At 43.8% G+C, this 16,353-nt stretch overlaps 1 protein-coding gene across 1 annotated transcript in view; it reads left to right on the top strand.

Moving 5' to 3' along the window:
- qars1 (glutaminyl-tRNA synthetase 1) overlaps nt 1-16,353 on the top strand; it is a 61,140-nt gene that overhangs the window by 34,554 nt on the left and 10,233 nt on the right. The window contains exons 13-17 of the mRNA XM_059649676.1: nt 954-1,062; nt 2,412-2,542; nt 4,996-5,088; nt 12,015-12,152; nt 13,178-13,265. Of these exons, the coding sequence (XP_059505659.1) occupies nt 954-1,062; nt 2,412-2,542; nt 4,996-5,088; nt 12,015-12,152; nt 13,178-13,265 (559 nt within the window). The remainder of the gene's footprint in view (nt 1-953; nt 1,063-2,411; nt 2,543-4,995; nt 5,089-12,014; nt 12,153-13,177; nt 13,266-16,353) is intronic.

Below are 16,353 nucleotides of genomic sequence, written 5' to 3'. Positions count from 1 at the left end.
AAAAAGGCCCTTTGATCTATCATGTGTCCTCAGTGATCACCAGGCATCTATCTGCTCTCATCACATTTTCCAGCACTTGACCCCTAACCCTATCTGCTGTGGTGCTTCAGGTGATCATAATGAGGGTTCCCACTTCATTTAGGGGGAATGTTCCTTCCTACGTGCCCTATCTATCCTCTTCAGAAGTTTATAGACTTGTTTGAGGGGAAAAAAAGAGGTAAGAAAGACTAACTATCTGTTAACAACCTGAGAGAATGTGGAGCTGCTCTGGGTCCCAGGTTGAGGGAACATTGGTGGGGGGTGTCTACTGTAGACCCTAAGACTGACAGAATGGTTTTGGGGGGCTTGCTATAGACTCCACAGACTGAGGGAACTGTGGTGGAAGCATTGCATTGTACACAAACATACTGCAGCATTTTATTTATCTGTGCCTGTGTGGATGACCCTGTGTGCACATGCTAGCAGAGAAGGACCTGTGAGACAGCGGGTCTGTAGCTATTTCCTACTAGGGCAGATACTGAGGAAGAGCGTTCACCTTTTGATAAAATTTTAAACTAAGATACTCATCCTCAGATCAACGTATAAGGCTCCATGCCATCTTTCTGAAGAAAAACAGACACCTTCTCCCTGGTGTCCCCTTCATTATTTATCCCTGAGCCAACATCTCAAAAACACATCGTTTGATCAATAATATTTTGGTTTTTGGGATCTTGCTGTTCCCAAATTGGCTACATGTATCATATATTACAGCATTGACAACAGTTCCAGTGGGTTTCACTGTCTGCACTGTGCTTTTGAATATTTGCAACCATGTCAGATGTTATAGAAATGTAAACTTTTCTGTTTCTTCCTTGAAACAGCAACTCAGTGGGAAAATTAAGTTGCAGATTCATTGAAGGATTTTAGAACTGTGCAGTCTTGAGAACCTTGCTATTACTTTCCCTGTTGTGCAGGGGTCAGGCATATGCATGTCATCAGAAAGTGGATGAGATCAAGGGATACAACCCACCCCCATCTCCATGGAGAGATCGGCCTGTTGAAGAGTCTGTCATTCTCTTTGAGGTAAGGGGAGGTGTTGGGGTAGTGGTAATGTTAATGTTACTGTACTGCTAATTTAGAGGGGCCACACATGGGTTCGTATCCCACCATGGCAGCTGATGGCATTCAAAATAAATTAATAAATTTAAGTGTTTAGTAAAATACCTGGAATTGAATACTAAACCCGGTAATGGTGACCATGGAACCAAAACCGGTTGTGGGGGGGGAAGAAAATTTGGTTCACTAAAGTCCTTTAAAATCTGCCGTCATTACTTGTCTAGCTTAGATGTGACTCCAGACCCACCGCATTGGTTAATCCTTAACTGCAGCCCCGCACCCTGAATATGATCCCAGCAGACTACTCAGTTCGGAGGCATTTAAAAACTGATAAAATTGCTGGCCTTTCTTGTACACCTGCATCCCACGAAATAATTTTTTTAAAAGAAAGACAGCAACAGCTAAACTCTGGCCAATGGAACGAACCGCATCCTAATCTCAGTGCACCCTCTCGCCCTCACCCCAAAAATTAAGCAAACGCTTCTCAAGGATTGCCAGTAAATGCTGAGAAAGTCATGGACTTGTTGATCAGGAGAATAGGAAATCTGTCCATGTCAAGATGGGGGGTGGTGGTGGTGCTTATTTTCAGCGACTGCTGCATGATTCAGACAGGAGAATAAAGGGTTAGTGGTTCCCTTTAGTCTCGACCATATGCTGCACCAAGGGATGTTAGCTTCTTCTAACAGGCTGCTCCATCTAGTGACAGCTGTCATGACAGCAATTGTACAGTTCTATTACAATCGTACCATCAAACTGAAAAATTCTCCAAATTCAGTGGCTGAATCATTTGAGTTCAGCTATTCAATGAGATTAAAGCTGTTCTGAGAATCTTCAGATCCATTTTCTTGCCTTTTCCTAATAACGCGTAACTCCCTTACTGATTAACAGCCTAACTCAACCTTGAATATGCCCAATGATCCAGCCTCGCCAGCCCTCTGTGGTAAAGATTTCCACAGATTCACGCTTCCCTGAGAGAAGAAATTCCTCTTTATCTCTATCTTAAATGTGTGACCCCTTATTCTGAGAAATTGGTCTCTGATCCTAGACTTTTTCACAGGGGAAACAAGCTGTCAAGTCCCCTAAGAATCTTCCATGCTTCAATAAGGTCACCTGGTGAAATTTTTCTAATATCAGACCTGATATCAGCTGACTGATGCCTTTTTATTACTGGCCTCCACCTTTCAGCATCGATTTTATTCATTGAGTTTGTATGACTGTTTGTATGTTTAGATTCATGGGTTTTGCTGGATCATCTGACTTGAGCTTTAGTGAGTCTGCCTGAGATTAAATTCCTTGTTTCTTTGCCTGTTTCTTAGGAAATGCGAAAAGGGATGTTTGCAGAGGGAGAGGTAATTCTTCGAATGAAGCTGATTATGGAAGATGGCAAGATGGATCCAGTGGCTTACAGAATCAAATACACGCCGCACCATCGTACGGGAGATGGCTGGTAAACTGGAAATTGGAATTGCTCACATTTCCTGTCAGCGCAACGTGTGAAGAAGACACACTGCCAGACTATGTTTAGCCTGAGGTTTCTAGATTTGAAAAGCTTGTTCACTCATTGCGTTTGTTAACAACGAGCGCTTGTGGCTCTGTGTGTTGGTACCAGCACATTCTTTAAAAGTGGTTTGAGTGTTTGATCTGAGGAATCTGAGTTCTACAATTTCACCCAGTCCAATTCCCTCGGATCTTCCTCTGTCTCCATGGGAGTTATTTTTAGTGAGGCTTTTTCTAGTTCTTGTTTCTTTTGCCTTGGAGTGTGTGTTGTACACTGCCAGGTAAAGTAGCCATTGTCCTGGAGCACCACAGGGCTGCTGTCTCAATAAGGATAGAAATGACTGGTGGTGGTTTAACCTGAGGTCACCACACTCGGGTGAAGAGAAGAGTCATTCATGGTAACCTCAGCTGGTACAGAAATTAAACCATTGCTGTTGGCATCAGTCTACATCACACCAGATGTCCATTCGCTGACCCTTGTTATTGCAGTTCGCTCAATAGCTGGTTTTTGATGCAGAATTATACCAACAATGTGGGTATAATTCCTGCACGAGCTAAGGTTACGATGAAGGTCCCAACTTCTCAATCTCTCCCCTTCCCTGAAGTGTGATGACCCTTGGCTTAAATTCATGACTAGTTATTTTTCTGCAATGAGAGAGCAGCCTATGGTCTGATAGTACTGCGGTGCTGTATGAAAACAGGTAACAAGTGGGCCATTGAGTCGAATTGGGAGATTTCCTGAGCCATATCCAGCAGCTTTTTAACACTTGCTCTCCTAATGAAGGAGCCACGGACCTGGTGTCAACACACGTGCTGTGTTCTCGTGCCCATTACCAGATGTACAGGTTGTCAGCCCCCTCACTGTCTGCTATACCCTGGAATCCAGATTGGCACTACCCTGTGGGTTTATCTTGAATTCCTCTTGTCCCACAGATGATTTGCAGGATTTTGCATAGAAGGCTGTTTGAGACAGCATGGTTTAACAGTGGCAGCGGTTGAGGCTGTGTCCACGGCACCTCTGTCAATGTCAATCTGGATAAATATTTGTAACAAGGTCAGATACAGACAATGGGGGAGGCACAGGCGGGAGTTAGCACAAGATTGATACTGACCAGAATCTTAACTAATACCTTGTAAATCTCTCTACCTTTCTGTCTGTTCCTTTAAGAATTATCTGTCAGAGAGGTTTTTTTTGTCTTTGAGGTACTTCTAGATATTTCATTTCATTATGCTGCAGTGTAAATGCAGGTTGTTACTGTAGTGCAAGGCATGATAAGAAGCTGTGGCTTTTTCGCAGCAATAAATAGAATTTGAATGGTTACCCCCAGAAAATGGTCATTCAGCCAAAAGTAGCTGTGCTAGTTCTCTGCAAGAATGTTTCACCTTCTGCCATTTGCACAGCTTTCTCTCTGAAGCCAGCACACTTTTCCTTTTCAGATAATTACATTCATTTCTGAATGCCTCAATTGAATCCGTCTGCACCACACTTTCCAGATCCTAACCACTCACTTGAAAAGATTTTTCTTCTTGCCACCATTGCTGCTTTCCTCGCTTATCTTAAAACTGTGCCCTCGGGTTTGCAATGTATCTACCAATGGGAACAGTAACTCCCTTTCTGCTCTGTTCAGACCCCTCATGACCAAATGGATGTAAAATGTAAAGAGTAACATTCTGAAAGTAGCAGTCAGACTTCAGAGCCCTGCTCAGTGTGAGAAAAGGGGACATGGGAGTTAGTGTTGGGAAGGTGATATTCCCAGAGGCTGAAGGAGTCTTTTCTTGGAGTTACTTCACTTCTGACTTGAGCATAGTCAGATGAGACACAAGGCAACAGAATGGACAGAAAATTCAAGGTCATTACCTTTCCTTTTTATGGGTTAAGTGGAAAAGCTATTCCTCCCTTACAACCACCAGGACCCCTCCAGCCAGTAACATACTTTCCACTCTGATTGAACTGCTGAAAAGCAGCTGTTTCCTGCCTGTCACCAGAAACAGTTGGTTAGCAAGGTTAAACTTGCTGTGTGCTTACAATGCTAAAACAATCCTCCCACCCCACCCCCAAAATATTCCTTAAGGGCCTGTGTCCTCAGGTCTGTATTTGTCTCCCCGTTTCACTGGTGAGGGGTTTAACTTGGTGCAATGTCATTAGTGGTAAAACGCCTAGAATTAAATGCTTTCCCTGTGAGTTCAGCACTTACCGGACATCTCAAGCTTGAAATGTCCACTTCCATTCAGCCATTTCCCTGGTTGCCCTAACCTTACGCTCTCCACTTCCTTGTCTTGCTCAGCATTTATTGCCCTGGCCTTTGTTCTGAGGTAAAGAACGTTGAGGTATCTTGTTGTTTGTAACATGTAGAAGTACTATGTGCCTTCACTTAACTCTGATTTTACCTGTTTATTTCTAAGGTGTATCTATCCCACGTATGACTACACACATTGTTTATGTGACTCCATCGAACACATCACGCATTCACTTTGTACCAAGGAATTCCAGGCTCGGTACGTCCTCGTTTATAGAAAATGCTTTGACCAGCCAGTCTCTGTACATATGTGGCAGAAATCCCAGTAATGCTGCTGATTTGGGCCGCTTTTTAAAATCATTTTGTGGAATGTGGGCATTGCTGGCTGTCCAGCTTTTATTGCCCATCCTAGTTGCCCTTGAGAGAGTGGTGAGCTGCCTTCTTGCATTGCTGCAGTCCACCTGCTGTGGGTTGACCCACAATGACATTAGCGAGGGAATTCCAGTATTTGGACCCTACGACAGTGAAGAAATGGCAATATACTTCCAAGTCAGGATGGTAAGTGACTCAGAGGGGAACTTGAAAGTGGTGATGTTCCCATATGTCGACTGCCCCTGTCCTTCTACATGGAAATGATCATGGGTTTGGAAGGTGCTATCTGTGATGATCTTTGGTGAATTTCTGCAGTGCATCTAGTAGATAGTAGCAGGAGTGTGTACTGAGCGTTGGTGGTGGAGGGAGTGGGATGTTTGTGGATGTGGTGCCAATCAAGTGGCTGCTTTGTCCTGGGGGGTGTCAAGCTTCTTGAGCGTAGTTGGGGCTGCACCCATCCAGAGAAGTGGCGAGTATTCCATCACACTCCTGACTTGTGCCTTTGTAGACCGTGAACAGGCTTTAGGGAGCCAGTAGGTGAGTTAGTCACTGCAGTATTCCTAGCTTCTGAGCTGCTTGTATAGAACATAGAACGTAGAACATAGAACAATACAGCGCAGAACAGGCCGTTTGTCCCTCGATGTTGCGCCGACCTGTGAACTAATCTAAGCCCCTCCCCCTACACTATCCCATCATCATCCATATGCTTATCCATGGACTGTTTAAATGCCCCTAATGTGGCTGAGTTAACTACATTGGCAGGCAGGGCATTCCACACCTTTACCACTCTCTGAGTAAAGAACCTGCCTCTGACATCTGTCTTAAATCTATCACCCCTCAATTTGTAGCTATGCCCCCTTGTACAAGCTGAAGTCATCATCCTTGGACAAAGACTCTCACTGTCCACCCTATCTAATCCTCTGATCATCTTGTATGTCTCTATTAAATCCCCTCTTAGCCGCCTTCTCTCCAATGAGAACAGACCCAAGTCCCTTAGCCTTTCTGTATAGCCAATGCATTTATATGGCAAGCCCAGTTGAGCTTCTGATCAATGATAACTCTCAGGATGTTGATAGTGAGGGATTCAGCAATGATAACACCATTGAATGTCAAGGGACAGTGGTTAGATTATCTCTTATTGGTGATGATCATGGCCTGGCATTTGTGAGGCACGAATGTTACATGCCACTTGTCAGCCCAAGCCTGGATATTGTCCAGATCATGTTGCATTTGGACATAGATTGCTTCACTGTCTGAGGAGTCTGAAATAGTGCTGAACATTGTGCAGTCATCAATGAACATCCCCACTTCTGACCTTCTGATGGAATGAATGTCATTGAGGAAGATGGTTGGGCCGAGGACACTACCCTGAGAAATTCCTGCAGAGATGTCCTGGAGCTGAGATGACTGACCTCCAACAGCTATGACCATCTTCCAATGTGTCAGGTATGACTCCGTCCACCAGAGAGTTTGCCCCAATGGCCATTGAGTCCAGTTTTGCTCGGGCTCCTTGATGCCACACTCAGTCAAATGCAGCCTTGATATCAAAGGCTGTCACTCTCACCTCACCCTCTGGAATTCAGCTCTTTTGTCCATGTTTGAACCAAGGCTGTACTGAGGTCAGGAGCAGCCACTGAACAGGTTATTGCTGAGCAGGTACTGCTTGATAGCACTGTTACTGACATCTTCCATCACTTTACTGATGATCAAGAGCAGACTGATGGGGCGGTAAATGGCCGGGTTGAATTTGTCCTGCTTTGTATACAGGACATACCTGGGCAATTTTCCACATTGTTGGGTCAATACCAGTGTTGTAACTACTGGAACAGCTTGGCTAGGGGAGCAGCTAGTCCTGGAACCCAAGTTTTCAGTGCTGTTGCTGGAATGCTGATTGGGCCTGTAACTTTTGCAATATCCAGATCTTCCATCCTTTTCTTGCAATCACGTAGAATGACTCAAATTGGCCAAAGACTGGTATCTGTGACGCTGGGGACCACTGCAGGAGGCCGAGATGGATCATCCACTCAGCACTTCTGGCTGAACTTTGCTGCGAATGCTTCAGCTTTATATTTTACACTGATGTGCTGGGCTCTTCTATCATTGAGGATGGGGATATTTGTGGAGTCTCCTCCTCCAGTGAGTTGTTTAATTCCATTACTGACCGCTGGTGGTAGTACTGCAGAGCTTAGGTCTGATCCATTGGTTGTGGAATCGCTTAGCTCTGTCTGTCATTTACTACTTTTGCTGTTTGGCATGCACGTAGTCCTGTCTGGGGACTTCGTCAGGTTGATACCTCATCCTCAAGTATGCCTCCTGCTGCTCCTGGTATGCCCTCTTGCATTCTCCGTTGAACCAGAGTTGTTCCCTGGTTTGATGGTAATGGTTGAGTGGGGGATATTCCAGGCCATGAGGTTTCAGATTATGCTGGAGTACAATTTTTGCTGCAGTTGATGGCCCATAGCATCTCATGGATGTCCAGTCTTGATTTGCTTGATCTGTTTGAATTCTGTCCCATTTAACACAGTGGTAGTACCACTCAACACAATGAAGGCTATTCTCAATGTGAAGGTGAAACTTTGCCTGCCTCCACAAGGACTGCGTGATGATCACTGTTACCAATACTGTCATGGACAGATGCAACGGCATCTGTCCGATTATTAAGGATGAGGTCAAGTATGTTTTTCACACTTGTTGGTTCCCTCACCACCTGCCGTAGACCCAGTCTGGCAGCTATGTCCTTTAGGACCGGACCAGCTCGATCAGTAGTACTGCTGCTGAGCCACTCTTGGTGGTGGACACTGAAATCCCCCACCCAGCCCATGCCATCCTCAGTGCTTCCTCCAAGTGTGGGTTAATGTGGAGGAGTGCCAAGTCATCAGCTGAGGGAAGATGGTATGCGGTAATCAGCAGGAGGTTTCCTTGCCCATGTTTAACCTGAAGCCAGGAGACTCCTTGGGGTCTGGAGTCAATGTTGCGGACTCCCAGAGCAACATCCTTCCAACTGTGTACGACTATGCCACCCCCTCTGCTGGGGCTGACCTGCCAGTGGGACAGGACATATCCAGGGATGGAGATGATGGTCTGGGACATTGTGACATACGATTTCACAAGTATGACTTTGTCAGGCTGTTGCTTAACTAGCCTGTGAGACAGCTGTCCCAATTTTGGCATTAGGCTCCCGCTGTTAGTGAGGAGGACTTTGCAGTGTCAGAAGGGCTGTTTCTGCCATTATCTTTTCCAGTGCCTAGGCCGATGCCAGGTGATCCATCTGGTTTCAACTTGCTCGGCCATCTCAGAGGGCAGTTGAGATTCAACCATATTGCTGTGGGTCTGGAGTCATATGGAGGCCAGATCACTCACGGATGGTACATTTCCTTCCCTGAAGACCATTAGTGAACCACATGGAGACTTTACAACAGTCAACAGTAATTTCATGGTCATCAGTAGATTCTGAATTCCAGAATTTCTTTTTTTAATTGAATTCAATTTTCTTCATCTGCTGTGGCAGGATTGGAACTTGCGTCCCCAGAGCATTATCTTGGTCTCTAGATTAATGGTCTAGTCATAACACCACTAGGCCATCACCTTCCACTTCTAATAATTGTTGACTTTGGATCTATTAGAAGGTGGAGAAAATGGTGAGGATTAGAGCTTGAGGTGGCATCCATTTAATATTGTTCCCCGGAAAGTGGTTTGGATGGATAGCTTTTTTGAGAAGGTTAATGGAACATTGGTTTACCACAGAAACTGGTTGAGGGCAGGGACCTTAACCCTTTAAATGAAAATTACATAAATATGTGAGGAAGACAACATACAGGACTATATGGAAAGAGAGACAATGCTGTTGGATTATTTTGGGATTGATGCAGAACTATGGGGACGGTGCGGAACAGTGGGATTAGTTCACGATCAAGCAGAATGCTAGAGAAACTCAGCAGGCCTGGCAGCATCTGTGGTGAGAGAAATAGTTCATGTTTTGTGTCTGGTATAACTCTTCTGAACTGAAAGTTGTTACAAAATGTGTATTTTATATTTTTGACAGAGGCAGTGACCAAGTGAAAAAGACAGGGCGAGTTAATGATGGAGAAAGAGATGTAAATGGGTGTAACTTAAGGTGTCTGAGGGAGACAATGAGTCCTCTTGACTAAGTGGAGAGGGGGAGGTAGTGGATTTGGGAACAGAGATTTATGGTGGAAATGAGGTGATGTAACTTCTGTCTGGCTGCTGCCTAAACCTGACAGCTTGTTCCTCATATCAGCCATTTTCACCTGTGCAGAATGAAGCCCTGACATACGAGCAGCGCTTTGATAGCTTGCGATTTCAAATAAACTTTTTGGACTAAACCTGGTGTCATCTGAATTCTAGCCTTGGTTCAAACATAGACTAAAGAGCTGAATTCCAGAGGTGAGGTGAGAGTGACTGCACTTGTTATCAAGGCTGCTTTTGACTGAGTGTGGTATCAAGGAGCCCTAGCAAAACTTGAATCAATGGGCATCAGGGGATACGCTCTCTGCTGGTTGGAGTCATACCTGACCCATAGGAAGATGATTGTTGGAGGCCAGTCTTCTCTGCTCTAAGACATCGCTGTTGGAGTTCCTCAGGGTAGTATCCTAGGCCCGACCATCTCCAGCTGCTTCAGCAATGACCTTCCCTCCATCATAAAGTCAGAAGTTCCCTGATGATTGTACGATATTCAGTACCATTTGCAACTCCTCAGGTGCTGAAGAAGTCCATGTCAGCCCAAGCCTAGATATTCTCCAGATCTTTGTTTCATTTGAACAATGGTGGCGTAGTGGACAGCAAAAGAGGTTACCTCAAAGTATAACGGGATCCTGATCAGATGGGCTAATGGGCCGATGAGTGGCAGGAGAAGTTTAATTTAGATAGGTGTATGGTGCTGCAGTTTGGAAAGGCAAATCAGGTCAGGACTTATACACTTAATGGTAAGGTCCTAGGGAGAGTGGTTAAACAAAGAGACCTTGAAGTGCAAGTTCCTGGCTCCCTGAAAGTGGAGTTGCAGGAAGATAGGATAATGAAGAAGGTGTTTGGTATGCTTGCTTTTATTGTACAGTGTGTTACATGTGTGGGAGGTCTTGTTGCAGCTGTACAGGACATTGGTTCGGCCTCTTTTGGAGTATTGCGTGCAATTCTGGCCTCTCTCCTATTGGAAGGATGTGGTGAAACTAAAAAAAGTTCAGAAAAGACTTACAAGGATGTTGCCGGGGTAGAAGGGTTTGAGCTGTAGGGAGAGGTTGAATAGGCTCGGGCTATTTTCCCTGGTGCACCAGAGGCTGAGGGGTGACTTAATAGAGGTTTACAAAATCATAAGGGAAATGGATAGGGTAACTAGGCAAGGTCTTTTCCCTGGGGTGAGGGAGTCCAAAACTAAAGGGCGAAGTTTTTAAAGTGAGAGGGGAGAGATACAAAAGAGACCTAAGGGGCGACTTTTTAACGCAGAGGGTGGTGTTGTGTGGAATGAGCTGCCAGGGCAAATGGTGGAGGTTTGTAGATTACGACATTTAAAAGACGTCTGGATGGGTGTACGAATAGGAAGGGTTTAGAAGGATATGGGCCAACGCTGGCAAATGGGACTAGGACTTATTTAGGATATCGGCTCAGCATGGCTGAGTTCAACTGAAGGGTCTGTGCCTGTGCTGTACATCTCAATGACTCTTAAGTGCCAAGTAACTTGCATGCCAAACAAATGCCAGGCGATGATCATCTCCAATAAGAGACAATCTGATCCCAGCCCCCTGACATTCAATGGTGTTGCCATCACTGAATCCCCTCTATCAACATTCTTGGGGTTACTATTGGCCAGCAACTCAACTGGACTTGCCATATATAACACAGTGGCTGCAAGAGCAAGTCACAGGCAAAGAATACTGTGGCAAGTAACTCCCCTTCTGACTCCCCAGAACCTGTCCACCACCTGCGAGGCACAATTCAACAATGTGATGGAATATTCCTCACTTTCCTGGATGGGTGCCATTCCACAACACCCAAGAAGCTTGACACCATCCAGGGCAAAACAGTCGCTTGATTAGCATGACATCCACAAACATCCCCTCCCTCCACAATTACACGCTGTAGCAGCAGTGTATCTATAAGATGCACTGCAAAAATTCACCAAATATCCTCAGACAGCACCTTCCAAGCCCATGGCCACTTCCATCTGGAAGGACAAGGACAGAAGATATATAGAACACCATTCCCTGCAACTTTCCCTCCAAGCCACTCACCATCCTGATTTGGAAATATGTAGCTGTTCTTTCACTGTCACTAGGTCAAAATTCTGGAATTCCCTCCTTAACAGCATTGTGAGTCAACCTATCACACGTGGACTGCAGCGGTTTGAGAAAACAGATCACCCCCACCTTCTCAAGGGCAAATAAGGACAGGGTGTAAATGCTGGCCAGCCAGCAACTCTCACATCCCATGAGTGAGTTTTAAAAAAAATCACGTGCTCAAACAGCTTGGATTCTGAGTCATAGTACAAGTTGATCCTCTAGAATGAATGTCCATGGTTTTTCGACAGGATCAGTGAATCAGACAGCTTCTCATTCCTTGCAAACAAGGAAAAGTTGTTTGTCAAGGGCAAGATTTTTAAAGTGGCTCAGAAAGGATATTTTTTAAAGTAACATTTGGTGTTGTATTCAAAATTGTCTGATCAGGACAGCATTAATTTGATGTCCTCTCAGTTCTGAATTAGCTGATACCCAGTGCAGTGAAATGATATCCTAATTGGAAGGGAAAAACATGTGGGAGACTGCTTGTTTGAGGTGTTGACCTAACCCAATGTGCTCTCTGCAGACGGTCCTCCTACTACTGGCTGTGTAATGCTCTGGACCTTTACTGCCCTGTGCAGTGGGAATATGGACGGCTGAATCTACACTATACAGTGGTATCAAAGAGAAAGATTATCAAGCTGGTAGAGACTGGCATCGTAAGGTAACAGGTTGTATTTATACTATTTGATTATTTGTGGTTGAGAATGTAACTCAGAAACATTGTATTGGGCACTGGCTGCAATTAAAGCCCTAGGGAAAGATGCTTTTTGCTATTATGTGGGCATCGCTATTTGCTCGGAGGGCAGTTAAGAATCAACCGCATTGCTATGGGCCTGGAATCATAGGTGGGCCTGACTGGGTAAGGACAACAGATTCCCTTCCCTAAGTGACATTAGTGAATCACATGTGTATTTTTCCAACAATTAGATCTCTGGGTTAATCATCTAGTGATAATATCATTTCAATGACTATGGATTTAAGTCACAGATAAGGATGTGGTAGCATAGTGGTAATGTGGTAACAGTGAGCATTGTGATGAAACTGGTGCCGTGGTAAGATCATAAGAGCTCTGCGTTAATGTGACATGAGTTTAAATCCCAAGACATCAGAGAAGTTCCTCCTGGTTAGTGCCTAAGTTTCACCCATCTTGATTGGGTCAGAAGTGATATTTATGCAGCAATAACGTACTTACCAGTGCTCAGTTTGGGCTTTGCCAAGGCTTTCTCCTAACCTCTTTACACACTTCCCAAACAACTGAGAATCCTTGAATACTGTTGAAGAAGCATGCCTTTTGTTTAAGCAGTTTGCTTTACATTCATCAGGGCAATTCACAAAAAATTATACTGCACATTGCTTTACTCTGGTAATTCTCGCATTGTCTTGATAAGTGTAAACTGAAAAATTCAATAAAATGTCTTTTTTTTTCAGCAACACTTAGTAGCAAATGACAATTTGAGTGTTGCTTGTGTACCCATACCACATGGACCAGAGGCAATTTTATGGGCAATTGGGACTGGACAATAAATTCAGGCTTAGTCAGTGACTCATATCCTGTAAACAAGCCAAAAACTCATCAAGTCAGGGAGGGGCTTTAAGGACTGCTGCCTATACAGCTGTTCTTGTCAGTTGATACCTTGTCCTGTTTGTTTTCTAGGCTTCTCTTATGTTGTTTCTTGTCTCCTTTAGGGACTGGGACGATCCCCGTTTGTTTACACTGACTGCCCTTCGTAGGAGAGGCTTCCCTCCAGAGGCAATCAACAACTTCTGTACCAAGGTGAGATGTTTGATGTCATTAAATACCTGACCCGCTTACCCACTTACAACAGTGAGTTACAGCAGCTGTTTTAATTCACTGGAGCCTGCATATGATTGAGAAACTCTGGCTGTTGCCAGGCACAATTTGGAACTCACATAGTCTGTAACAGTGCTGGGATCTGTTAATTTTGCCTTCATATATTCTTCTAAATACTTTCTCACCCCCCCCCCAGATTAAGGTGATCAGTCGTAGAAAGACAGGAAGTAGGAACAGGAGTAGGTCATTGATTTGTTAAGCCAGCTTTACCATTTGATATGACCAGGGTCGATCCTCTTTCTTAATGGTACATTCCTGTATAATTTCTTTCCTAAATTTATTCAGTATCTCACCTCCCACAGCTTTCTGTTGTAGAGAATTTAACAGGTTCAGTACCCTCCAAATGAAGAGACAGTTCCCTATCTGAGGTCTACCATGTATCCTGAGACTCTGACCCCTTGCTTTGGTTCCCCAGACAGAGCAAATGCCATTCCTGCATCCAGTCTGTCCAGCCCTATCAGAATATGGTACGTTTCAGTGAGATCATTCTTCTGAACTCCAGTGAATACAAATCCATTTGACTATTGTAAGACAAATCTGCAATCACAGGAATCAATCTGGTGAGGCTTTGCTGTACTCCCTCTCTGACAAATATCTTTTCTTGGGCAAAGAGACCAAAACCACACATGGTACTCCAGGTGTAATCTCACCAAGGTCCTGCACAGCTACGACAAGACATTCTTGCTCCTGTCCTCAAATTCTATTGCAATGAAGGCAATTCTGCTTACTGAATTCTTGCTTTCAATGAGTGGTCTACAAGGATGCCCATGACCCTTTGGTAAATTGGGAAATGCTGATGTACACTGTTTAATTAATACTCTGCCTCTGTTTTTTTTTCATACCAAAGTGGACAATTCACATTTGGTAAAGTTGTACTGCATCTGCCATTTGTTTTCCCCCCTCATTCAATTTGTCTGAAGTCACCTTGAAGGCTCTCTACACCCTCCTCCCCACTCTCAATTGCGTCCAGTTTTATGCCAAAAGCAAACTTAGAAATGTTCCATGTGATTCCCTCATCCAATTCATTTATATATATCGTGAAAAACTGGAGCTCAGGTAATGATCCCTGAAGTACTCCACAAGTACTGCTTTCCCCTCTAAAAATGACCCATTTGTTTCTACTCTTTCTTTCCTGCAACAGCAGTAGACTTGCCAAGTTTAAGGGCACTTAAATGGTCATTGGATAAACACATGGATGATAATGGAATAGTGTAGGTTAGATGGGCTTCAGATTGGTTTCACAGGTTGGTGCAACATCGAGGGCCAAAGGGCCTTTACTGCACTGTAGTGTTCTATGTTGTCTATGTTCTATGTTCCTGTCTGCTAAGCAAATTTCAGTCTATGCCAATGTATTACCAGCAATCGCATGAGTTTTGATTTTTATACAGTAACCAATGTGGGAGTCTAACGAACACTTCCTGAGAATCTAAATATACTACATCGACTTGTTTGCCTGCATTTATTCTCCTAGTTATGACCTCAAAATAAGCTCTTGTAGGTTTATCATAGTCATAAATCCTGTTATCTTTGTCTGACCCTGTTTGTAACTTCTAAATGTACTTTTATCACACCCTTTTTAATAGATTCCAGCATTTTCCCCTACTCCCAATGTTTGGCTAACTTGTCTGTAAGCCTCAGAGATAATGGGAACTGCAGATGCTGGAGAATTCCAAGATAATAAAATGTGAGGCTGGATGAACACAGCAGGCCAAGCAGCATCTCAGGAGCACAAAAGCTGACGTTTCGGGCCTAGACCCTTCATCAGAGATGAAGAGTCTGTAAGCCTGTTTACTTTCTCCATTTTTTAAACTGTGGGGTTATATTTCTATCCTCCAATCTACTGGGACTGTTCCACAATTTACAAGACTGGGGCTATTTTCCCTGGAGTGTCAGAGACTGAGGGGTGACCTTAAAGAGGTTTATAAAACAGGGTAGGATAAACAGACAAGGTCTTTTCCCCCAGGGTGGGGCAGTCCAAAACTAGAGTGTATAGGTTTAAGGTGAGAGGGAAAAGATTTGAAAGAAACCTAAGGGGTAGTTTTTTCAGAGGGTGGTACATGTACGGAATGAGCTGCCGGAGGAGGTGGTGGAGGCTGTTACAATTACAGTATTCAAAAGGCATCTGGATGGTTATATGAATCGGAAGGGTTTAGACGGATGTGTGCCAAATGCTGGCAAATGGGACTAGATTTATTATTAAGCTATCAGGTGGTATACACGAGTTGGACCAATGGATCTGTTTCCATGCTGTACATCTCTGACTGTGGCTGTAAATGCATTGACTGTTTCTCCTTTAGTACCCTGGTTGAGGATTTAGCAGCTTTCGGTTCCACTAATTTTTTGATTCATATTTTTGTTTAACAATACCATTTTTCTTTAATACTTGCTTCCCTAACATTCTTGGAAAATTGTTTTTGTTGTCCTCTCTAAAAACAAAACTAAGTTATTTGTTTAATTGCTGTGCTATGTTCTTGTTCTACATTACCGATTCTGCTGTTTTAGACTGTAAGCACCCTACACGTGTATTCACTAGTCTTTTTCTTTTTACATATTCGCAGAAGCTCTTACATTCTGCGTTTTTTTATTACGTTGGAAGTTAAATCTCATTCTTTTTCTCCCTTCTGAATCAATCTCTGGGTCCTCCTTTGCGGAATTCCAAATCCTCAGACTTGCTACTTTGCTTGCAACTTTTATATTACTGCTCCTTGTATCTAATACTATCACTAATTTGTTTTGTTCAGAATAGTTAGTTAGTTTTCTTCTGGGTGCATTTGCCCAAAATGAATGTAGAACTAATGCAATGCATTCATTCATGAAGTATTAGTCATTGCCTATCCACTAACCACTTCTATCTATTGCAACAATTTTCCACCGCATACTTTCGTAGTTTCTTTTGTTTAGATTTAGCTCCCAAGTTTGATTGGATTACTTCACTTTCTCTCCCAGTGAAGCGTTTTGTCGTGTTACGGTCATTTTTCCCAAAAGGACCACTACAACAAAATTATTAATG

Source organism: Stegostoma tigrinum, chromosome 11 (genome assembly GCF_030684315.1).
Source record: "Stegostoma tigrinum isolate sSteTig4 chromosome 11, sSteTig4.hap1, whole genome shotgun sequence".
NCBI lineage: Eukaryota > Metazoa > Chordata > Chondrichthyes > Orectolobiformes > Stegostomatidae > Stegostoma > Stegostoma tigrinum.
This window is presented reverse-complemented; position numbering and strand designations above follow the sequence as displayed.